The sequence below is a fragment of the Sabethes cyaneus genome, chromosome 3, assembly GCF_943734655.1.
Source record: "Sabethes cyaneus chromosome 3, idSabCyanKW18_F2, whole genome shotgun sequence".
Classification (NCBI taxonomy): domain Eukaryota; kingdom Metazoa; phylum Arthropoda; class Insecta; order Diptera; family Culicidae; genus Sabethes; species Sabethes cyaneus.
In genome coordinates this window covers 5,666,611-5,693,701 of record NC_071355.1, presented here as the reverse complement: position 1 = coordinate 5,693,701, position 27,091 = coordinate 5,666,611, and the positions used below count along the sequence as shown (strand labels likewise).

Genomic DNA, 27,091 nt, shown 5'->3' with positions numbered 1-27,091 from the left:
GTGCTAGGATACTCTCGAGATTCTTTATTTTACCATTACTTTGCACCGACCGGTAACATGCCGGAATGAAATATTTAATTTTATCTGCACCCTCCAGTTGTTCCTCATCCGAATGCGAAATGATGATATCAAATGATTCCATTTCCCCTTTTGCACCTTTGTCGAACCGGTCGGAAGTGGGATGGATTCCTGCAGGCTCCATTGAATGGAATAATCATCTCCTTAGTTCGGTTCGGTCTTCGGTTCGGACTGACGACGCACAACGAGTCAGCGGTTTTTTTTTATTTCTTATATTCTCTTTTGATCAGCCTTTTCTTGCACTTGCTATCAATCGGAAGCCGGTCCCGGCCCGGGGGGAAAACCGGGGAGGGGAAAGGGGAGGATAAATTTGTAACGTTAACAGCACTCACCTTGGGATGATCTCTGACAGGCACCTGAACCCGGACAGCAATTTTGATCGGTTTGTCCCGGGTGATGTCGAGCATTTTCTTCTTCTCGTGTATTACCGATGGCGAACCTGTGGAGGTGGGGAAGAGAGAAAGAGAACAAGCTGAACATGGCATTAAGTGACATTGAAATGTACGCGTACTGCTACTGCTACTGCGGCTGCTGCGGGATGATTGGCATGGTCGTTTGTTCATCCCGCAGGAAAGCAAAAGAAATAGCAGTACAATTAAAGGGAGGCTGGGAATGGTGCTAAATCAGCGTGATTGCGTTCTGTTACATGGCAAGGTAGTAAAAGATATTTGATGGTGAATGTGGTTGGTGGTTTCTTAGTTGCTGTTCATTACCGTGGTTGGCAAGAAAAATATAAATTGAATTCTTTTTAAACGCTGCAGTCGAGTTTCGATCAATGATGATGCGCCTCCATTGAGTATGCACTAATGCAAACTAATGGTTTTCCAAATGATTGAAGTTCTGCAGCATCCGGAACCGTCATTCGAAATGTCCTAAAGCAATGAAATTAACTGGCAGGTGGCCTTCGGCAGTGGAGATCTCTGATTTCATCCGTTTGTTCTGCTGGACCGGCGGACATGGATACATGAATAAGACAGTGAAATGAAAAATAATATTGTTCCTTATTCAAAACATGCGATTTACAATGTTTGGAGAAAATTTTATCATTAGATTATTATTAGATTAAATAATATTTCACGCAGAATAGAGTTTGAAATTCAAGTTAGTGTTTCCAGTCCTGAAAAAATATTCCCTACATGTGCCAATTACGTTTTATTCAACGAGAAACCGGAAACGAGTTTTCTTCTATTGTTATCGTATTTGGCAGATCTTTCAGTTTCAATCTTGCCAATTTGCCAACTTCTGTACATTGTCAAGCTTCTGTCTCCCTACAGCTGTATATCAAATTCAATATATCAAGAACGCCTCCGCTAAAGAATTTCGAACATGAATGTAACATGTACTGTCAATTTCAGGCTGTTGTAAGTAGGTACTCCCCAATTCTGCCACTGGAATTCGATTTTGTGAAATCCAGAATTTTATTATGGCCGACTCAGACGACCCTTTTTGTTTTGCGGTACAAGTTTGGAAAAATATTTCGGTAGATTTTATTCGACGGACCGACATTCAAATACAGCTACGAGTGCAAAACGACACTGATACTGGGCAGAAATTCGTGTCTGCGCCTCATTCATTATCTTCAAGGTGAATATCTCCCAAGCTGGCATATGGTTCTTACATATATTTGGAACTTTGCGCTGCACAAAACGTTCAGGCATTTAATTGGGCCTCGTTGCTTGGAAGAACGCTGCCAAACGCGTATTGTGTTAGACCAACCTTGACCTTCAGTGAGGTCGAGCATGTCAGGCTATGAAAATGACTACAATTACGAATCGTATCATAGTTGTGAAATATCAAATTAGTACATAGAGAAGTGATTTCAAATGATATAGTTCGCTTACAAGTGGGATCAGGTTTGTGTTTACCATCGAAAAGGGAGTTATTCAGATTAACTGTCATGAGCCGTAACTGGCACGTCCAAAAAATCGATTCACATTAACTGAAACATCTACGGTAGGAATAGGAACTGTCATTAAAAATTGTTACTGATAACTATCAGTAGCTTCCAGAATGTTACTGATAACTGTTAGTAAGGCCATTACAAATATTTTATAAAGTTTTTGTCCTTCCGATGTTGGGACATTGAAGAGGGGGGGGGACGAAAAAAAAACAAAGAGATTTTTTTAATCGAGCAAAAAAAATATTGATTTTAGGCATATTTACTTACAGTTTAAACGTGAAAACCAAATCTATTGTTGCTTTTAATATATACGTTATTATTTTACATGCCAAAATCTAATTTCGGAAATTCCGTTGTTCGAATTTCCATTTCTGTTTCGTGCTAGAAGCATTAACTCAACTCGTACACTCATTTTTCGAGTTTTTCAGGCTGCAGAACCCACAGACAATTGATTTTATGAAAAAAAAAATTAACTCATATCCTACAAATTATTTTTTTGCCACCGATTTTTCAAGCCAATTTCCAAGGGGGGCGACAAAAACTTTTAAAATTATTTGCAGCTAGCTGAGTGCCCGAACTTACTCGGGTAGCCTTTGTCTCACAGACATTTGTACATCGGTTATTGTAACCGAAATGCTTATAATGCAAAAATACAACGCTTGTTCCTCTTTCGGACGTTTCTCCCCATTTGTCAGCTCCCCCTCTTTTGTCTATCCGGCCACCTGCACATCTGTTTTCTTTACGTAAATCCCTATAAAACACTATAAAGAAAGAAAAACAAAGCCATTTTTCCTATTTGCAACTTCCGATTTTAAGAATGGCCGCCTCACCCATAGGAAATGGATAGTTTTGTTATTGTACTTTTCTAAACACAGCTTTTTATTTATTTATTAGTTTAGTATTACATGCTATCCTAATAAAAAAATAGAAGGTACAACAGTGTTTCTTCCATGTATAAAACAAACCTGTCAGTCCTTTCATCTCACTTCAAGACAAAACTTATTTGTAAGCAATGTTGTTAGTGTCACCACCAGGAGCAAGTATGCACAAATTATTGGCTGGGCCCACTTTGGAGCATGTCACATAAAGTTTACCATGGAAAAAACATAGTCAGATAGTCAGAGTCAGAACAGTCAGAACATCTGAGATGAACTCCACGCTGTTTGAATGATTGCCCCTGGGACTCAAACAGAGTCGGCCAACAACAATTAGCACTAATGATCGAACACTTTTTATACAGGGCACTTTGATTCGGTGCATAATTACACTGGACAAATCTACAACTGCGAGCATTGCAGTTTAGTGTTTCGTATTCTGATTTTTTCTATTGTACGGATAAATTTTTACAATCATATGGGCGTTACTCCCCCCTTCTTGTCAGCAACCTCCGGTCATCAGCTGCACCTTTTGTCCTACCGTGCGTGTACCGTGTTCTACCGTCCGTCCTACTTATGGGTCCTAACCGTCCAAACATTTCGGTCCTCCTGTTGTCAACCTATTCGATTCTGATTCCCTTATATAAAGGAGCATGTGTACCAAGTTTGATAAAGAACGGTCAAGCCGTTTCGGAGTTATGGCATCCCCCCTATTAGGGACCCTCCCCCATCTATTAAGGAACCTCCCCTCTTTTTGTTGACCCCCCAGTGCTGATTCTCTAATGCCAAGTTTGGTGGAGATCGATCAAGGCGTTCGGGAGTTATGGTGGAACATACAAACATACAAGCATACTCACGCTCACTTTTGTATATATTGATGGCCTCACGGGCGTAGCCAGAAACAGTTTCTTGGGGGGGTTACAAAAAAAATCTCACATTACCTAACCGTTTAGTTAGGAAGAAATTTATTTAGGAAATGGGGAATTATTTTCAGTTAAAAGTTATTTTGGTTGAAATGGAGTGTTCTTTATCTGACATAAAATCAAATTGAAATAATAGAAGACAAAGGTTAAAATTTTGGCCTTCTAGTTGGCATTGAGGTACGTTGTATGTTTGAATCTCGGCTGGAAGAGGCTGTTAGAGTCCAGAATCTTTTCGAGACGCAACGAGGATGCTACTGATAGCTTTTCCTGCATAATTTTCAGCATTACACTTAAGGTGATCCGACGATCAGATATCGAAACAAGAGGTTTGATTTTCAGTAAAGATAGCAAACTTCTTTGCTACGCAGCTGACTTTGATATTAAAGCCAGAAAATTTGCCACGACAAAGGCCATCTGCACTAGAATGAAAGCGGAGGCTACTAGGATTGGGCTTAAAATAAACGTGTCGAAGGCCAAACACATGAATGTCAGAGGCTCAATTGAGACTAACGTGCATTTTTCGCGGACGGTAATCATTGACGGCGACAAGCCAGAAGTAATAGTTGAGTACGGGTATGTAGTATCGCTGGCAGCCGCAGACGACAACACAAATAAGGAGACCCAGCAGCATATTCATGCAGAACATCGAGCCTGCCCTTACTAATACTGCAGGGCTCCTGCTTTTAGAATCCAGAAGATTCTTATTTCATATAGTACGCGATTCCTAGGTATCCCGTGGATTCAACTCTTGGATTCTCATATAAGAATCCCGGTTCTATAAGCGAGACATTTAGTGCGAATCCTCTGAAGAATTCTTTCATACGATTTTAACGCTAGGAATCCTAAAGACTATGCGCGAATCTTTTTGGTTCGTCCGGGTACTTTACCCTTCGCAAAACGCTGCGATTAACCTGCGAACCTGACAATGTACAAACTTCCAATTAGATCGATAGACTGTGCTCACGGAGGACTTACGCACGTCAGGCTGTAGAGCCCACAGACAATTGATTTTTAAAAAAAAAAATTAACTCATATCCTACAAATTATTTTTCTGCCCCCCAATTTTACAAGCCAATTTCCAAAGGGGGGGGGGGGGGTGACAAAAACTTTGGAAATGTTTGACCATTTCCTACTATGCAGCATTTTCTAATACCTTCTTGAAAACGATTAGAGTCAACATGTATAGTAAAAAAGAAATTTGACATGACCATGACAAATTTATTCTGATTGTCACATAAAATAGTTTCCGGATTTTGGACATATCATTAGTTTCCTATCTGCACCAGCTGTTTTGGATAAGTATCTATCTTTCAAATTTCAATTTTCAAATCAACGCTATTCTGATATAAGTTGAAGTTTTCGGAAAGGTTCTATAGCTTTATCTTCTCTTTTGCCTCTTTTGACATACTTACTTGTGATTAAAAACCTGATTTAATCCACCTAGTGGCGAAAGGAACCTTTGTTATACCGTCTTACTTGCGATTTGAGATAGAAATCGACACGTTTGGTTTACATGAAATTTTTGGAAATTGAATAAGTTTACAAAATTTGAAACAAATAGAAGCACTTATAAATTTTGATAGTTTCTTTTCTCATGAAATTGCTGAGTAAGTTGTTACTAATGAGGGTAAGTGCAAGTAAAAGTAAGTTGTAAGATGAAATATTATTCTTTAACATATACATTGCGTAGTAAAGGTCTAGTTAATAGGTTTTTGAACTATGCATAATTTCCTGTAACGCCATTCTATTTGATTCACAACAATAAAGTTTTCTTGAATAAATTTCATCAATTTTTATGAACTTTCGGTTACTCACGTTGTTGTATTTTGTACACCATATGTAGGTTTTTGAATGCCATATTGTTATATAGTTACAAATCGTTACAAATATTACGTATATACTAACGTATATTCTTCAATAAACTTTTTATGAGCAAAATGTCAGAATTATTCAATGCATTATTATTTTAAATTGTTAGGAAAATAGATTAGCATAAACCGACATCACAGAAACGAAGCAAGTAGCATGTGAGGTGTACCGCAGTTGGCCCCAACTGGAATTTTCTTTCGTTTCTTCATATGGAAAAATGGTGTCTGTGTGCAGCAAAACTACCAGCAAATGTAAAATGTTTAAAATGTATCCGTCTGTTGGTAGTCGAGTGATTCGGGGTCAAAATCAGGTTATTTTTTATAATCAAAGTTCTACAGTTCGTAAACAAGGAAACATAGAGGTATACTATGTTCAGCAAAGTTGTGTATTTTTATTATTTATACAACTTTGTAATACATGAAAAAGTCATACAACAATTACAAAAAGAGCTAAAATAGAAAAACTGATTTTTCAAATTCATATACAATAAATAAGATCTCTTCGTTGAAGAGATAGAAGGTTACTGTCTTTAGCAAAATTTCTTGTAATAATATACTCTAAAACTTTGCAGAACACATCAATGTGTTATATTGAAACTGAAGGAAAATAATTTTTTTATTTCACTTTTAGGGGGATTAATCAAAAATCAAATTCTACCAGACGATAGAGCTTTCAATTTCTAGAAACTCTTCCAAGGGTTCGATAAACTTAAAACCAAGTTTTCCTAGTCAAAACTCTAGTGCGCACGTTTTCTTTGGTTTTGGGCTATTGTGCGCGCGAGTAACTGTGTTATAAAAGTTGGCGCGAGTGTTCGAGGGTTAATATCTTTTGACCGGTAAAATCAATTCTTATGAAATTTTGCATATATATTCGTAGTGTGAAAACCTCTCGTTTGATGTTAAAAAAATTGAAATTAGGTTATTTTTCTTGGTTAAAATCATTATAAATTATTGTTAATTTTGGTGTGGTGTATTGAATTACTCATAACTTTCAAATTAACCATCCAATCAAAAAACCATTCAATAGTGATCTATCCGGCTATATTACCTGCCAAATGAAACTAATAGCACGTAAATCGGTTTGGCCATCTCTGAGAAACAAGCGATCATTTGAACCTTGTCAAAACTGGTTTTTTAAGCATAACTTTTAAACCACTTGTTTGTTTTCAATAAAAATTGGCGTGAAGTTTAGCAATAGTAAGAGCTTTTATTTGGTACTAAGATCGATGAAATCGGCTATGTGGTTCCGGAGAAAATCGTGCCACGTAGTTTTCACATTTTTGCTTATTACTTTTAAACTAAAAGTCAGACCACGAAACCATTTAATAGTGATATACTAGGTAAAAATACCTTTAAAATAAAAGTTATAGCAGACGAATCGGTTCAGCCATCTCCGAGAAATAGGCGATTGAAAATTGAAGCGCACACACATACACACATACACACACACACACACACAGACATTGCTCATTCGTCGAACCTGATCGATTGGTATATGTGACACGACCCTCCGGGCCTCAGATCGACTTCGTGTTTTTCGACCAATTCCTAAACCTTTGTTATATTGTATAACAAAGGTAAAAATGACATTAACAACTGAAATAATCATTTACAATATTACGTGTGGAATAACTAAAAAAATCTTTGTTTTTGTATTTATTTTTGTTTCAAAATTGTCTCAAAAAGACATTATTGTTGGTAGATAAACGATATTTGCAAAGTAATGAGAATTGAAAGATAGATATTTATCCAAAGCAGCTGGTGCAGATAAGAAATTTGAAGACTATTTTACGTGCCATGGTACGACAAATTTCTTATTTACTATTGACATGTTGGCTTTAATCGTCATCAAGAAGATATTATAAAATGCTGCATAGTAGAAAATGGTCAAACATAGAATAATTAAACTGAAATTACTCGAGTTAGAAGAATAGCCAGCATTTTATTTTCACGTATGTTTGAGATAAAACTTCAAGCTTTCAGAAACGGCCAAGTTTGATTTTTTTCGTTTGCCCCTTTTTGAGATATTTTATTCTGAAAAAGACTAAAAAATACAGGAAAAACGTTAGAACTCGTTATACGTATGAGTTTTCAACATACAATGTTCTACAAAAATACGACCTTTGATAAAAGAAAAAACTTTGTAAAACATTATGATCCAATAAAGCCATTAAATTTGAAGTAATTAGCGAAAAAATGGTTTTGGAGAGGTCTTTATATAAAACACCCTGTGAGTCAAAAACTATTGCATATACGCCTAGGGCGATTGATCGTAGTTCGGCCTATTTTCATTGTTTCCCATGACACCCATGCACTAATGCACGTATATCAACAAAATTACAATGTTTTTCGAAAAAAATTTAGAATGTATGGGAAGAATAACTGAAGACGCTATTTTTAAATTTAGAAGAAACCTTAGTAGACCAGTTGATTTATAATTTGATTTTTAACGACAATCAAATTATGATCCTGATTCGGCCTATGTTGATCTTGGTTCGGCCTATTCCGATATACAGTTTCCCAAACGTATGGTTTTATATATTATACAATCAGAAACGGTATAAGCTAACTTTTGGTGCCTAATTTAGTATCTTTCTTCAATTTATCTACCTAGCAGTTTTAAATAAGCTTGTACATAGTCAATAATGTGGTGATTTCTAACCAAATTTATTTAGATATAGTTTTAACTTTCTCCTTCTAGTTGGCCTCGAGGTCCAACGCTGATCTAACAAGCCACGCGTCGCATGTTGTAATCTCGACTGGAAGAGGCAGTAAGAGTCAATAGGATCGAAGCATTTACATTTACATTTTATTTCAGAATACTTTCCAATGGATAAAAGTAGAAAAAATGGCAAAAAAACTTTGTCTCCAAACGGCATAAAAAAGTCTACATTTTGTGACGAAACATTGCCTGAAATGGTATTGATATGTAAAGCCAATCACAAAATTCGATAAGAAATATGTAAACAACTTTGCAATTTGTTTGTTTGAAACTGGACGTATAAAATATAAAACCTACGATATTTTGGCCTTGAAACCATTCCAAATGACGATTTTGAGTTTCCCGACATATTCGAGCCATAATATAATGGATTACACAGTTTCACTTCATTTGGTCCAAATTTAGGTATACCCGGATCATAATGGGTCAAAATCAGTCAAGAACCAACGGAAAACGATCCGTCCGACGCCCAGTGGTCGGAAATCTTAAAAACCTAGCCTTATCAAAAGTTACCATTTAAGAAATATTAGGTATAACACTAGCTTGCCCGAGCTTACGCGGGACCCCCTTGTCTATCAGTCACTTGTACATCTGTTATTGTAACGAAAATTCTCATAATGCAAGAAGCAAAACCCTTTTTCTTCATTTGAATGTGTCTACTCCCTTTGTCAATTCCCATTTTATTGTCCCCCAGCCACTTGTAAGTCTGTCTTCTTCTCGGTAATCTCTATAAATCAACACAAAGCATTTTTTACGTTTTTGAACCTCCCCCTTGTTAATGACCACTTTCTTCGACCTTGCAGAAATCCAGCCGCTTGTACCACTGCTATCTTGTACAACTCACAATCACTTGCACAACTGCAAATGGATCAAATGCAAGAGAAACGCAACCATTTGTACTTATTTGAACCTCCCCTTCTTCTTAGTTAAAAGGTATTGACCGTAATAAATTTACTCCACGAATTACAACCAGAAACAGATATCAAGTTATTCAGCTAGTAGCTATCATGCAAGGAAACTTTCTTTTAATTAAAGTTTAAAACTCGTAAAATCACTTAGCAACTCTGTACGTCAGCACGGCTCAAATACGAATGACTCGATCTATAATTCGTCATTGATCATTACTTAGAGAGTACTTATTTTTAGTACAAAGTAGTTTTGAACGTATAATCACAATTGCACAAATTTCAGTATATAACATTAGTGACCACCTTCCTTTTGTCAACCTCTCGCCGTTGATTCTCTTATGCTAAGGAACATGTGTACCAAGTTTGATGAAGAACCGTTCAGGCGTTTCGGAGTTATGGCGGAATATACAGTCATATTCACGTTACTCACGTCCCTTTCCGGTTGGCACCGTCCCAGTCAGCTCCCGCTTCTGTCGCGTAGGCTCTCACGAAAGAAAAACAAAACTTTTTTCCATATATCCCTCCTAGCCACGACAGACATTGTTAATCTAAAGTTTGAATAATACTAGCGTTACAAGTTGCGATAAACTAAGCAAATTTCAATTGAACATTTCCAATCCAACATTTTCAAACACATTTTCCAATCTTCACAGCAAATTTTCTTACAATTTCTTTGACCATTTTGTATTAATTCAACCTGGCAAAAGTATCCACCACAAGAATGACAATAACTTCGAAAGCACTGACCTGAGCAGCTGCTTTCAAGACGTAACCGTACGGATTCTTCACCGATACCGGCAACAAAGGAAACTGTCCCTCACTGTCATCACATCGCTACTCGCCTAACGAGAATCCCCCCGCCGTCCATGCAGCGCGTTTGCTCAGCTGTCAGGTGTAACATTGACAAAGTGTAAGAATTCCCAACCATAAAAACGCACAACTCTAGAAACGATTTCGAAGAATCCACTCGGTTCGCCCTCATTAGTATGCATTCGGCTGTAGGCATGACAGGCACCGGGCAGGGCAGAGCAAGGCAGGTTTTCATCGAAATTTCTGCTCCCCATTCCGAAACTGACGTGGAGTCACCTGCGGGAGGTTCGGCCATGGTTAGTACCGAAGGTCGACGGAAAATGAGGCAGCAACGACCAACCGACATCGAACCGTAGGCAGGCAGTGAGAGCTTTATGAGCAAAACATGCAAATACAGCTGATTTAGTATTCCATAAACGGTACCCACGGCTGACAGGTTGGCAGTTTGCTTCGGTTAGTTGAGAATGCGTTGGGGACTGACTGGGGAGACTGGGAAGACGTTCGTCGTCGTGCCCAAGAAGGGCTTCAGCAGACACACCGTCGTCGCTCGTCTAGGCAGGGGCGCGGTCAGGGATTTATTTTATGTGCTGCTACTTGCACAGCAGCGCTGTGGACTTGTGTGTCACATGATTCACCTCCAAGTGCCCCAAGCGTACTCAACGAGTATAATTTTGCTAGTGGAAAGTTTTTTTGTGTGGTTCTTTCCAACTGAATGCGTGATTTATAGTACCCTGGAAACTAATAGCGTCTTTGTTGTCACTGTCACTTCCTTCACTGGGTTTTGCAAGAATAGGTTTGAACTAATGGTTTGAGTGAGCCCGGATGGAGTGGGAAATAGTTTTGGTGAAAGCTCCAGGATCAAATTTTTGAGATCATTCAAACTTGAAGCGTAAAAGGTGATTTTTAGAACAACATTCAGTACAGCGAATCACTCGGGAAATCGCCACGAGCTTTTCCTGAGAATGCAAAAAACCAACAGAGCGTCGAGACAGACCAAGTGCTCATCCTTCATTCCGAGTGCGTACCAGCGAAGATTCCCCCGGAGCTATTTGTGCGTTTGTTTGAGTTTTGTGAGCTTGAGGGATGGGTCCGGTTCGTCAGTTCCAAACTCTACCTTTCCGCTTGCTAAGCACATTATTGCTGAGTCAAATATTGAATCATTGCAACATAGATTTCAATAAAGGAAAATTGTGTCTATTTTTCACATCTTCTCCGGCTTCCGTTACAGCCAATGTTTGGCAATTTTCCCTAACCCCTTCCCCAGGATGTGTGCCGACAAACCGGTTGACAAATGTGGTGTTCGATGGGTATTGTCAGGCAGTTTCCTTTCCGGAACCAGAAATTGATGAATCACTCTGTCGGGGAAATCGGACCGAACGAACGTGGCTGGAAAATAATAGCAGATGAGATCTGATTTGCCATTCACGGGGCGAAGAGCTGTCACGCATGGTGCTCCGTCCCGCCATCACCGTAGTCGTTGTTGTGGTTGTCGCTCTGGTTGAAAACGGGGATTTTTTCCTTGCCGAGATGAGGATCACATTTGACATTACACGCATCGTTCGACTGAAATCGGTTTGAATCAATAATGTACTTTAACGGTTATTGTCGTAGTTAAAAGCTGTGAGGGAGGATGTTTTATTGTTTGGAAAATTTTTCGCTCCTCAAACGATGATGATGTTTGCGCGTTTTTTATACTGGCGTTGACAAACATTATTCCGGTTTTACGACGTGCTTAGCTTAGTCAGTCGTGAGCGGACATTATTTAAGCGTACGCCATTTGATTTCGCTGCCGGCTGGTGGATTCTGGTTGGATTGCTTTTTAATTTTGAAGCTTAAGTTGAAGCTAAGAATATTTATGATTATGTCAGTCTTATCTGGATATTACGAGTAATGTATAAGTATTTAACATTAACGTTATATGTATCCCTTATTTTCAATAAACTACGAATCCATTCTCATGGCTTGTTTAATTTTGTCTATTAGAATTTGCGAACCCTTTTCCAGCTCCTGATAACAGCTTCTCACCTCCAAGCTTCGAGCGGTAACATTCCCAATTTGTTTTTCGAGGATCTCTATAGTATTCCTGCAACAAGTCATTTGCAGCATATTCAAATAAAACTTGACTATGATCAGATAACGATCTTTCATCTAATACATGCCAGTTCTGTATTTTATCAGAAATTTTTGAGCTGCATAGTGTTAAGTCAAGAACTTCTTCCCTGATTAAGTTAGTAAAAGTTGGAGAATTTCCCCTGTTACATATATCAATATCATGCTGAGAAATATATTCGAAAAGTGACTCACCTCTCTTGGTGATATTTGAGCTATTCCAAATTGTATGATGGGCATTCGCATCGCACCTAATAATAAAGGCCTTATGTCTTTTGCAATAGAAGATAAAAGCTGTAACCTTTGGTGGTGGGACATCATCCCAAGTAACAATTTCAATTTTAAGGTGCACTTGAAGAGGTTTCCCGCATTTGCTGCTTAAAACCGATCTCAAAACTTGTAATTCTACAAAACTGCGATAAAACAGCCATAAAACCCTTATAAAGCGGGGGAGGCCCACACTAATGAAGGTTCTCAAGAAAATTTCCAAAGATCCTTTTAAAACTTGTAATTTTTATCGATATCTGTTTATAATAACTTCCAAGAGTTGCTTGAAACTAAAACCACCACAAGTGTTGATGATTTTATGGTTGTCTTTTCAAAGAATACTTGCAAGACATCTTACTCTTTTCACAGCCTTAAATATTTTAAATTGACCAAGAGCTATAAGCTATAAGCATTCACAAATATGGCTATTTCGAAATGGGTATAAATGAAAATTGAAAATAAAAGTGGTGAAAAGCAGCCGCTTTGTTGCCCATAAATGAGATTTTTTGCATGTCACGCTCAGTTTGTCGATGTTTTGTGACATGAAAGTTAGAAAATTTCAACACGTCAGTTATTTTTGTTAATGTTCTTTTTCAAGAGTATGATTTCTCTTTCAAGAATATACGATTTTAAGAGAGTTTTATAGTAGTATTGTTAAAATAAACGAATCTTGCAGAAGAATGTCATAAGTTTTTGTCAAAACTATTGTTAAGTTTTAAGGAGCGTAGTTTTTAAACAAAAATGAAATATCCTTTAAAACAGCTGATAAGGTGAATTACACTAATTGATAATCTAGTACTCCTTCAGTCATACTTCAGAAATGTTAGTCAAATAAGATAAAATTCACTTAAGAAGAAACATTATAAAACCTAATAGACTTTGCAATGCTCTGATAAAACTACTATAAGAAAAGAATAAGACCAATTTGCTATTGGATTGTTACTTGGGATCCACGTCCCCTGGAAAGTAGGCCGATGCCACGTAGAGTATTGTCTATTGTGTTAAAATGCTTTAATCTTACTCAAAATCTTTGGTAAAGTTGAAATTATTCCAAAAAAATGCGTTCTTCTTTGTTTTGTTCTGAACAAATTTACAAATATCCACAATACAGAGTGAGTGAGAGATTTGGGTGTAATACTGGATGAGAAATTATCTTTTAAGCAGCACATCACAACAAAAATCGAAAAAGCAAGCCGCCAGCTTGGATTTATTTTTAAAATAGCACGTGAATTCGATGACCCCCTTTGCTTTAAAGCTTTGTACTGTTCGCTAGTCCGTTCAAAACTCGAGTATGGCAGTGTAGTTTGGAGTCCGTATCAGGAAATCTAGATCAACAGACTAGAAAGTATTCAGCGCAAATTCGTTCGCTATGCCCTGCGAAAACTTCCTTGGAATGATCCGCATAACTTGCCCACCTACGAAGATCGTTGTCGCTTATTGGGAATCAAAACCTTAGACCACCGTCGCCGAGCTTCTCAAGCCGTATTCGTTGTCAAGCTCATTAATGCTGAGTACGATGCTCCAGATCTGTTAGCGCAAATTGGATTCTATGCACCATCTAGAGCCCTGCGACCAAGAATCATGCTACAGGTAGGATTCCAGTTAACTCAGTATGCAGCCTTCTCACCAATTGCATCAATGGTCCGTCAGTTCAACCAATATACTGATCTATTCGACTTCCGCGATAGTTCATCTGTTTATCGCCGCAAGTTACTAGAGAGTAATTTATTGTAGTTTGGTTTTAGGTTATGACAATCTTATGCTATGCAGAACTGTAGTGCATTTTCTTTTGAAATTCTTTAAAAATAAGTTTTTCATATTCAGCGTATATTGGTTGCATTTTACAAGAGTATATGGTTCTAGGCGATTATTGAAAGACTCAAAACACATGCTTTTGCAGAACGTTGCAAATCTCTAGGACCATTCCTTACAAAGTTATCGCTTATTTAAGCTTTATTTTTACTTAACTTTACGAGCCAAAAGCAATAAAATTGTAAGATCCTAGAGATTTGCAATCTTCTCCAAAAACGTGTATTTTGAGTCCTTCAATAATTGCCTAGAACCATATATTCCTGTAAAATGCAACCAACATGAGGTAAGTATGAAAAACTAATTTTTAAAGAATTTACAAGGAAAATGCTCTATAGCTCTGCACTCAATAGGAATAGAAATGTCATTTCTTTACCAAAGTGTTTGACCTTTATATTTGCTATAACTTTGCCGAAGGAGCCATGTGTCTATCTACTAACACAAAAAAAATAGACGTGTATCGAGTCTTTCGCGAACGCGAACCACATAAAACGTATGCTTGCCGTACACTCATTTGGGTGATTGGGAACAAGCGGAACCCATACAAGTTTATAGTACTCGACTTAAGCTTTAAGATGAAGCGCTGATTTCATAAATCCGCTTGCCCCATTTTACCCCATGGGTTCGTGAAGCTATAAATATTCAAAGTTTGAATATGCGATAACTCAGCAAGTAAAGGTCCAAAAGATTTGCAGTCTTCTGCAAAAACGTGTATTTTGAGAGCTTCGATAATTACCTAGAATATTGTGTGCTTGTAAAATGCAACTAACAAAAGCTAAGTTAATATTTTTTTTTGAAACGATGGTTCTACAATTGATGAAGGGACGGTAGGGAAAGAAATGAAAATTTTGGTGAAGGTGGGGAAGAGCGGAAAGGAAGGGGGGGGGGGTATTGGTAGCTATGCTTGACAAGTAGTCATTTTGACTCATACCTTTTGTCCAATACTGGAAGGTGCATGAGTCGAACCAAGCTGTAATCTGAGATTACAACCGGATTCGAACCCACAACACCCGCCAGGGCATGTGGTTCGCTGGTACTTGTACCTTTGAACCATAGAGGCGCTGGATGGTGTATAGTGTATAGTGATGTTAAGGTTGTACCATGCATTTTTTATTTGTATCATAGAATAGTTTTTCATAATATGCCCGTTTAGCTTTCAATTTTTAAGAAACATGCGAAAACTTTATATTGTTTTCCCCAGCAACAATCTAAGTTTTATTATACTCTTATCCTGGCATTTATGATCAAAATTGGTTTTGGAAACTGCCATAAAAGTACAATAAAACTCACATGGTTGCTTGGGTTAGGTCAACTGTAAGGACACATGACACCCACTACAGACTGAACTTTTTCATTGACACATTTTCGTTCAAAATAAGATCCTGTAGGAAGAAAAAAACTTTTTTGCAATAAATCACTTGCAATGCTTGTAAAAATATTTTCATCGACTTTCGCCGGCAATTGTTCGTAAACTTCATGCTACTCTGCCACAAGTAACAAGAAAACTCTGATCGATTCCTAAGTGCCCACTCTGCAGATCGGAATCTCCGACAGAACAGTTCCGATGCCCAATGCTACTCTGCTATCATTGGCTAGAGTTAAACTTAGTTTTCCTGCCACTAAATTCCTGCCGGCATCGCCATCATCACAATCATCATCAACAACAACAACACCAGAAGTCCCAGAGCAAATAGTCGAAAATCTGACTATGCTTCTTAGTGTAATACCCTACACACCGGTTTGTATTCACTTTGCAACGAGTTGGTTGGAAAATTCATAACTTTCCATTTGCTTTCACAGAGCGCTTACAAACAGTATCAGTACAAAGTTTAAGCCCCCCCATTCTACGTTTATTTTCAATTTTGATTTCCTCACTGTTTTCCCAGAGCTCCTTACTCCCTTCCTCCCTTTTCGAAGACTTACACAAACACTGGCATGGCAGACCTGCGGCACCCGCAAAAGTAAACCCCACCGGCGCGGCGGCAGCGCACCGGCAGGACTAAATATTTGGCGAGGAAAATCTCTCAAATTTTTAAGTATTAGCGAAATCTATTTTGAATACCAATGCAGGGCGAAAAGTTTCTCCATTCGGTGGTTGCTGCCGTTACTGGCCTCCCTCGTAGCGACGAGTTGGAACGAGAGTTGGGAAAACTTTTTCCATTTGCTAACCCTGAGCGGAGCAAAGAAAGAATGGAGAAAAATCATCGAAATCACGAGCAAACAACGTCGTAAAGATGCCACGATGAATGGGAGTTTGTCGGGTTATTTTTCTGTTCTCTCGCTGTTCGTTGTTCGCCATGATGATGATGCTGTTCCGGTGGGTGCGGAAAGGAGGAGCCGGTAACCGGTAGCAGGCAGGTGACAACAATAGGTGAATCAGAGAAGAGTATGCTTGCCAATGATTCAAGTTATTTGCACTTTTCGAGGGAGTCAAAAGCAGCTGCTGCCGAAGAATATCGGTGTCATCATTGCTTACGGAGTGGCATAAAAGTCGATTTTCTGATTTTGCAGTATGTTTTTGTGCGGCGAGAAATTGGCTCAAACTGTTTTTTGCTTGTACCGATTGTGCATTGCCATTTAAGTGTCAAAAGAAAACTTGAAGTGGTGCTGTGTGCTTTGTTCAATCTCTGTGTTATTGCTTCGAGTGGGAATTTTATTTCATTTTATTCTAGGAACCTAATTTTATGAGAAAATTTACAGTAATAGTTCATAGCGTTCTTTTAAACTGAAATATATATCCAATAACTAGCTTTTTTCAAAATTACCGTACAGTTTGGGTCGAATGGTCTGAAATTTTGTCAGAAGGAGAAATGCCACCTTCATCATTCTACGACCACGACGCCACAAAATAGGTACCATAAAATGATACAAATTTAACACCAAACTAACGTAGAACTGACACAAAAAATACACGTATGTACATGATATATGTATGAAGCAATTATAAAATAACAATAATGTACAATAACACTACAAAAAATTAGCTCAACTGAATCAATGGGTATGAGCAATCCGTAAACTGTGTACAGCAATCTGGGCCTACCCCCTACCCTACCTACCCCACATATCTCTCAGCCAATTGTACATTTGTTATCGGTTCAAAGGCAAAAGACACCGTTATACTCCTACACCGAAGCAACCAAAAGACCCAAAAGACCTCACTGTTCAATTGTGCTGCATCTGATGGTTGACCCAGTCAACTTCCTGGAGTATTCGTCCTCTGCTTGTTGACTTTAAGGCTACGTGCGATTCAGTCAAACGAAATGAGTCGTCTGGAAATGGTGAAACTATATAAACTGATTCGGGCGACGGGTCAAAATCATGCATCAGAATAGTGTATGAGACCTCAACCGCTTCCGCAACGTTGGATGGACTGAAGTAAGGAGATGCACTCTCTAGCCTGTTAATCAACATTGCCTTGGAAAGTGCAACATGAGGGGTTAACGTGGAAAGGGAACGGACTATCAAGTACAAGAACTCACATGCTTGTTGGCTTTACAGATGACGTCGACATCATCCGGGGCTAGATTAGGACCCACCTTTATGCCAAAACACATTTCAAAGCATAACTTTTAAAACGCTTGTTCACTTTTGCGACGCTTTTCAAACACGATACTAAAATTCATGAAATTATTTGTGCGATTCCAAAGAAAGTCGTGGTTTTCACAAAAAAAAAAACCCGATTTAATCCACCTAGTGGTGAAAGGAACCTTTGTTATACGGTCTTACTTGCTATTTGAGATAGAAATCGACACGTTTTCGGAACATAATTGATCTATTAATCAACGTTGCGTAATGCGTTGGTTTACATAAAATTTTTGAAAATTGAATAAATTTACAAATTTTGAACAAAATAGGAACACTTTTAAATTTTGATAGATCCTTTTTTCATGAAATTGCTGAGTAAGGATAAGTAAGTTGTTATTAATATGAGTAAGTGCAAATAAAAGTAAGTTGTAAGAGGAAATCTTATTCTTTAACATATACATTGCCTAGTAAAGGTCTAGTTTATAGGTTTTTGAACTATGCATAATTTCCTGTAATGCCATTCTATTTGATTCACATCAATAGAGTTTTCTAGAATAATTTTCATCAATTTTTATTAACCTTCGGTTACTCACGCTGTTGTATTTTGTACAACACGTGTCGGTTTTTCAACGACATATTGTTATAAAGTTACAAACCGTTGTTTAACTAACGTATATTCTTCAATAAACTTATTCTGAGCAAAATGTCATAATTGTTCAATGCATTAATAATTTAAATTGTTGGGAAAATAGATCAGCATAAACCGCCATCACAGAAACGAAGCAATCAGCAAGCGAGGTGTACCACAATTTACCTCAAGTGGAATTTTCTCCGTATGGAAAAATGGTGTCTGTATGCAGCAAAACTACCCAATGTAAAATGTTTAAAATGTATCCGTCTGCTGGTATTTTTTATAATCAAAGTTCTACAGTTCCTAAACAAGCAAATATAGAGGTATACTATATTCAGCAAAATTGTGTATTTTTATCATTTGTACAACTTTGTAATACATGAAAAAGTCATACCACAATTACAAAAAGAGCAAAAATATAAAACCTGATTTTACAAATTCATATACAATAAATAAGATTTTTCTATCTTAGCTGCAGAGATGGATACTGTCTTTAGCAAAATTTCTTGTAATAATATGCTCAATAACTTTGCAGAACACATCAATGTGTTATATTGACACTGAAGAAAATATTTTTTTCTATTCACTTTTAGGGGGATTAATCAAAATTTAGATTCCACCAGACGATAGAGCTTTTAATTTCAAGAAACTATTCTAAAGGTTCGATAAACCTAAAACCAAGTTTTCCCAGTCAAAACTCTAGTACGCACGTTTTCTTTGGTTTGAGGCTATTGGGCGCGCGAGTAGCTGCGTTACAAAAGTTAGCGCGAGTGTTCGAGGGTTAATATCTTTTGACCGCTACAACCAATTCTTATGAAATTTTGCATATATATTCGTAGTGTCAAAACCTCTCGTTTGATATTAAAATAATTGAAATTAGGTAAATTATCTTGGTTAAAATCATTATAAACTTTTGTTAATTTTGGTGTGGTGTATACGGTTGCTCATAACTTTCAAATTAAACGTCCAATCAAAAAATCATTCAATAGTGATCTATTAGGATATATTATCTTTCAAATGAGACTAATAGCGCATAAATCGGTTTGGCCATCTCTAAGAAACAGGCGATAATTATTACCTTGTCAAAACAGGTTTTTTAAGCATAACTTTTAAACTACTTGTTTGTTTTTAATTAAAAATTGTTGAATAATTTAGCTTTAATAAGAGCTTTTATTTGATACTAAGAACGCTGAAATCGGTCAGGTAGTTCTAGAGAAACCCGTGTCACGTATTTTTCACATTTTTGCTTATAACTTTTAAACGAAACGTCGTATCACGAAGCAACTCAATAGTGATCTACTAGACAATAATACCTTTCAAACAAAAGTAATAGCGAACGATTCGGGTCAGCCATCTCTGAGAAACAGGCGATAGAAAAAATCATTACATACATACACACACACACACACACACACACAGACATTGCTCAAATCGACGAACCCTATCGATTGGTATATGTGACTTGGCCCTCCGGGCCTCGGATCAATTTCGTGTTTTTCGACCAATTTTTAAACCTTTGTTATAGTATAACAAAGGTAAAAACCTGATCTGCTTCATTTTTGTATTGGGCGATACCTTATCTGTTCTAAGCTGGTAACGGACAGCTGATTCTTTCTCCCAGCAAATTAAGACCATTGAGATGGAAACAATTAATAAAACTTTTAATATAAATATAAATAACAAATCAAGTGGGGGATCAGCACTCAGGAGGGACCCTGACATCGATAAGACCCAAGAGGAAACTGGCGATGCTGATATAATCAGTCAAATCCCAGGACCCAGTTGTGTCAACGGTGCAGGACTAAACCCAAAACAGCCCGGTCGTACCACAAATCATATAAAATTACAAAGAAAAAATGTTAAATTTGTCCAGGTGAATCTTCACCATGCAAAGGGAGCAACTGCTGTACTTTGTAGAAGATTCACAGAAAGCAACCTGGATGTAGCACTGATCCAGGAGCCCTGGACCTATAAAAGTAGGATACAAGGAATTCCTACAAAGTCGTGTAAATTGATTTACGCCGAAGGTGAGCTCACGCCAAGAGCTGCCATTTTAGTAAGTGAAAACATAAAAAGTTTTCCAATTACAGAATTGATTACAAAAGATCTCACAGCAATAATGATGGAGGTTCCAACGACCCATGGCACGACTGAAATTTGCGTAGCATCTGCATATTTTCCAGGAGATTTGGGTGAAGTACCTCCACCAGAAGTGGTAAATTTGGTTTCTTACTGCAAGAAACAAAACAAATCACTTGTAATTGGATGTGATGCAAACGCCCATCACACTGTTTGGGCCAGCACAGATACCAATAACAGAGGTGAACTCCTTTTAGACTTTATATCATCAAATGATATAGATATATGCAATAAAGGGGAAGAGCCAACTTTTGTAAACGCAATAAGGCAAGAAGTACTTGACTTAACACTATGCAGTCCAACGATGACTGATAAAATAAAAAATTGGCACGTATCGGATGAAGAATCTTTGTCCGATCACAAGCAAATCATGTTTGATTACGAAGCTAATCAGCAACTTAAGGAAATTATAAGAGATCCCAGGAAAACAAACTGGGATCAGTACAATTTGAAACTGAAGGTTGGAGTCAAGAACTTGAAAGGCTGCTCAAGGACATGTAAAGAACTTGAGGACAACTCAAAACAACTTTCAAACCTGATCCAACAAGCTTATCACGAAAGCTGTCCTGCAAAGGAACGCTCTACGAATAGAGATGTACCTTGGTGGAACAAAACTTTGGAGAAATTTAGAAAGAAAACTCGGAAATTATTAAACCGGGCAAAAAGAACACAACAGTGGGAGGAGTATAAACAAACTCTCATTGCCTATAATAGGGAAATACGAAGATCAAAGAGGATTCACTGGAGGCACACATGTGAAAACATTGAAAATACTCCAGCAACTGCTAGATTGCAGAAAATCCTCGCTAAAGATCATTCTAATGGGTTAGGTACTTTGAAAAAAGAAGATGGCTCTTTTACTAACTCAACTAAGGAAACATTAGAGTTAATGATGAGAACACATTTTCCCTGTTCAATCATTAATACATGCGGAGACCAAAGTGCACCGGCATTGAGAACTGTAAATCTTGAAACCAGGACAAACATTCTCGAAATAGCGAGTGAAATGACTGGGTTAGATAGAAACAGGAATGATGCTTGTACTTTGGCCAAAAAAATTTTTACAAGAAGCAAGGTTGAATGGGCGATTGCCACTTTTGAACCCTTCAAATCACCGGGTAGGGATGGAATTTTTCCTGTACTACTACAGAAGGGCAAGACGTTTTTAACACCTATTCTAACAAACCTTTTTCAATCAAGCCTGATACTAGGTCATATACCAGCAGTATGGCGACAAGTACGGGTCACGTTCATTCCGAAGGCTAGAAGGCTAGAAGGATAAGACTTCACCAAAATCCTTCAGGCCGATAAGCTTATCGTCCGTTGTGTTAAAAACAATGGAAAAAATAATTAATGAGCATATAAAATCATCATATTTAGCCAAAAATCCTTTGAGCGAATATCAATTCGCATATCAAGAAGGCAAATCTTCAATAACAGCAGTACAAACTGTTGTAAAAAAACTAGAAAAGTCTTTTGAAGCGAAAGAAATTTCACTAGGTGCCTTCCTTGACATAGAAGGCGCATTTGATAATTCATCTCATAATTCAATGATTACGGCTATGACGAAACGTGGTTTCGATATATCCATTATCGACTGGATTAGCGAAATGTTATCAAAAAGGGAGATATCAGCAAGCCTTGGAAGCTCATCTATAAGCATTAGAGCAGTAAAAGGTTGCCCACAAGGAGGCGTAATATCACCTCTACTGTGGTCTTTAATAGTTGATGATCTTCTTCAAAAGTTGACGGCGCTAGGCTTTGAAATAATTGGCTTCGCAGATGATATAGTCATAATTGTTCGAGGAAAATTTGATTCTATTATCGCTGACCGAATGCAAATGGCTTTAAATTTGATTTCATCATGGTGTGATAGGCAGGGTCTCAGCATAAATGCCAATAAAACTACTATCATACCATTTACGAGAAGGAAAAAAATTACATTAAATAACATCAGATTGAAAGGAATACTTTTAAAACTTTCAGACACTGTTAAATATCTTGGAGTATTTCTTGACAGAAAACTCAATTGGAACACACATCTAGAGTAAGCAGTAAACAAAGCAACAAATGCTCTATGGATATGTAAAAGAACGTTTGGTAAACAATGGGGACCGAAACCGAAGATGATCCATTGGATCTATTCGGCCATTGTCAGACCCAGGATTACCTATGCTTCGTTGGTCTGGTGGCCAAAAACGAAAGAGAAAACTACCCAAACAAAGCTGGAAAAACTTCAAAGGCTAGCCACTCTCTCAATAACAGGTGCAATGAGAAGTACACCTTCGAAGGCATTGGATGCTTTACTCTATATACTTCCATTGCATCAGTTTATACAATTAGAAGCTAAAAAAGTGCTCTGAGGATCAAAAGATCAAAGAACCTTTTTGAAGGGGACTTAACAGGTCATCTCAGTATTCTAAAAACTATTAGTATAAATCCTCTTGTAACCAGTAATGAAGATTGAATGGAGAAAAAATACAACTTCAACCGAATATTTCGTGTATTCGAGCCTAGACGTGATTCCTGGGAAGATGGTGGTCCCGATATTCGTCCAGGCTCGACAGTTTTCTATACAGAAGGTTCAAAAATGGACAATCAAGTGGGAGCAGGAGTCACTGGCCCAGGAATAGACATGTCAATTTCTATGGGCAGATGGCCAACTGTATTCCAAGCTGAAATACAAGCAATTCTAGAATGTACGAATGTGTGCTTGCGCAGGAACTATAAACATTCAAATATATGCATCATGTCCGACAGCCAAGCAGCTCTAAACGCTCTAAAGTCGGCGACATGCACATCAAAACTTGTCTGGGAATGTATTCAATCACTCCAAAAATTGTCTCGGCGTAACCAAGTCAACTTGTACTGGGTCCCAGGTCACTGTGGAATTGATGAAAATGAGAGAGCTGGTGCACTAGCAAGACTCGGATCATCTCATTAATTTGTAGGACCTGAGCCCTTCTGTTGCTTATCTGCTTCTGCTTTAAAAATGGAGCTGAAAGCATGGAGTGTATGAAAGTGGAATCAAATTGGAATAACACTTTCAATGCTAGGCAGTCGAAACGTTTTATCTCTCCAAACGTTTCAATGACTCGCAAAATCCTTGAGCGTTCGAAGAAAGATCTAAGCATTTATACTGGTCTTATAACAGGACATTGTCCGAGCCGCTATCATCTGAAGCTAATGGGAAACCTTCATGATGATATATGTCGCTTCTGCGGCATAGAAAAAGAAGACTCGGAACACCTGTTATGCCGATGTCCGGCAATTCTCAATAAAAGATTAAGGTTCTTCGAAAGAGGGCTGTTAGAACCCTCTGATATTTGGAGAACAACTCCCAGCGCAGTAGTGCACTTCATCCGAAGTGCATCACCGGGCTGGACAAATGCTATTAGTCAAACAATGACAATCACTTCTGCTAGTGGTGCGTCATCTTGACAACATAGCTATAATAAAACGGGGAATATATCACAATAGATCAAACAAATGGTCGCAGTGATAAAAATACCCAACATGGAAAAAAAAAATATCGATAGACGCGATATCGATACTCGAAGGCCGATATTACGATATATTTTATCGCCGATATTATGCTAAATCGATACTTTCATCTCGATACTGTTTTGATAATGCGGGATATGTAACTGAAATAATGTGGTTTAAAAATAGGTTCAGCAATGCTTAAAGAAGCAATATTTTAAGGACTTTTTCTCGTGCTGTTTTCTTTTTATGTATGTACTAAATTTAATTCTCAAATATACTTTATTGGAATTGACTCTTATGCAAAACCTTTTTTCGAAACTTGCGTTGAATGAAAAATATGGGAAGTTGTTACACAAACCCAGATTCAAATAATTCTCCAAAAAGCTGTATCATTCCCAGTGCTCTGAAATTTTGGAATATAGTTATTTAGTCTGTCTACTTTCTACTACTACTCTATAATACTACTAAATAATACTTCATGAAAAACTTCAACTCCATTTTGGGTGTTTTGTCCCAGTATTTTCCACTGTGCATCGCAGCGATAGACTGATTGTAACCATAGCGTGTTCGATAAAATCCTGGCTGCATTAATGATCGCTGTCGCAATGTTCTTCCTGATGCCCGGAAATCGGGCAGGGATAAAAGATGTGGGCAATCGATATCGCCAGCCAAACCGCCAAACAGCGAAAGCGACTTGCTGGATTTTTCGTCTCCGAGCGAGCGTTTCGAGACTAAGCAGTTGACATCTATCTGGATACGCTGGAAGGTTCCAGGGATAACGCCACGGAAGATTCCTGAGAGCGAGCCGTATGAATCTTTTTTGGACTCGCTCGATCCTTAAGTTCCACGTTACGTCGTTCGGTGTCCATATAATGGAAGTGTTTTCAAGGATCGGCCTAACAAGAGAACAATATAATGCCTTTAAGCAATGCGGATCCGTAAAATCCTTGGCAATTTTGGAGGTGAAGCCAAGCTATCGGTTGGCCTTGTAGTGCGCATGAAAAGTAAGCTTAGGATCCAGTAGAATACCAAGGTCTGTTACACGGTCCACTCGATTTAAAATAGTACCGTCGATATGGTAATCAAACATAATCAGATCTGAACAACGATGAAAGGTCATGACGTTGCATTTTGCGATACTGATAAGTAGTTTGTTCAGCTGACACCAATTGACGAACACGTTTAGTAACATTTTCAGATGGAGGCAGTCCTCGATAGAGCGCACCACTACGTAGATTTTCAAATCATCGGCGTAAATGAGTTTGCAACTATAACCAAGCGAGGATGCAACATCGTTGAAGAAAACGACGAACAAAAGTGGTCCTTAATTGCTCCCTTGCGGAACTCCAGATTTATTAACAAACGGTGACGAGATGCTTAGACCGTGTTTAACATGAAGCGTTCTTTCAATCAGATAGGATGAAAGTCGTGGCTCGCGGCACCAATCTGCTCGAGGCTCCCATTCGCAACAATTTACGCAGTAACACTTTGTGGTCAATTTTGTCGAAAGCCGCTGTCAGATCCGTATAGATGACATCTGCTTGCGCTCTGCCTTTCATAGCCGTCGAACAGGTGGTAACGAAGTCTGACAAGTTTGTAGTTATGGATCTGCCGGGAATGAAACCATGTTGGTCAGAGGAGATGAAAGACTTCGTTGCTTGTAGAATTCGGTCGCTGACGATAATCTCGAACAGTTTTGAGCCGGTGGAAAGGCTAGTAATCCCATGGTAATTTCTGACGTCACGACGATCACCACTTCTATACACGGGAAACATGTATGACAGCTTCCAGCTCGCAGGAAACTCTCCCCCAACGAATGATCGGTTAAAAATGGCGGTTAACGGCTCAGTAAAAGAACTAGCACAGCGACAGAAAACAACAGCCGGGATTCCATCCGGTCCAGGCACGTACGAGCTTTTTAACTTTTTTGAGGCAGCAACAATCATGGCGGGCGAAATTTCAAACGTATCCAGGTCTACAGAATCCAGTGAGACATTAGACGCGGCAAGTCCGGCGTCTGCATCGGACGATTGTTCGGCTTGAAAGACTGAAGCAAAATGTACCGCAAAGAAATCACATGCTTCTGTAGTTGTCACTCGCACTCTTGAAATTGTTCTTTAACACTACTGATCTATTAGTCCTCAAACGACGTTGCCAACGATTGCGGTCCCTTTTCTCTTGACAAAGAAGAGGAGTACTCAATGGAGGTGAAATTGGTTTTTTTTCACTGGAACGTTTGAGTTTAGCCATTGACGGATAACGTCGTCGAACAGGGAGGCCATGCCATGCACATCCACGCAATTGTGGATACAGTGCCAAACTACAGCTGATAGGTAAGCAGAAAGTATGTCGAAGTCGATTTTCCGGAAATTAAGTTCTGTGGACAGTGTCACCTTGAGAGGCCTTGTTGCAGAGTTCACGGATGGGGCTAATGTGCTCTTCAATTAAATCAACTGATGGGCTTTTGTCGGGAGGAATGTAAATATTGCTCATCAGGAAACGAGCGGGAACAACCTTGCGTCTCGGTAACAGCAATTAACACACCACCAAAACTATGCTTATCGCTGTTAACACTGGATCGGTCGCAACGGAAAACATTGAATGAGGTACCGAAAATCTGCAGTGAATTGATGCTGTCATTTAACCCAGTCTCCGTTAGCATAATTACGTCGTAGCTACAATCGAAAGATACCAGAAAGATGTCGTCAAGTTTGGTCCTCAATCCTCTCACATTCTGATAATAAAACCAGCGGGCATCATCGGTAGCGGTAAGGGCAAGCTTCGGGTTCTTATCGTCTAAATTAACACGCGCGAAGTCACTATTTATTGCTGCATCATTTCCGGTGGAGTACCGAACGGAGTATCGAGCGTTAGCGTCAAGTTCACAGCTGGGGATCTCCGAAATTTTTTGGCAGAATAATCTTCAAACTCGCGGAATACAATACCTTCCGGCCAAGTCGAAGGGTCAAGTGCATCCGACTTTAGAGCAGGATCCAGACCGACTTTGAAGGAAATGAACGTCATACTACTAATGTCCG

The 27,091-nt window shown here is 38.4% G+C and overlaps 1 protein-coding gene across 1 annotated transcript in view; it reads right to left on the bottom strand.

Annotated features, from left to right (window-relative positions):
• Positions 1–27,091, bottom strand: part of LOC128744298 (RNA-binding protein asd-2-like) — a 162,346-nt gene that overhangs the window by 82,350 nt on the left and 52,905 nt on the right. Inside the window, exon 2 of the mRNA XM_053841170.1 lies at positions 411–517. Within this exon, the coding sequence (XP_053697145.1) occupies positions 411–517 (107 nt within the window). The remainder of the gene's footprint in view (positions 1–410; positions 518–27,091) is intronic.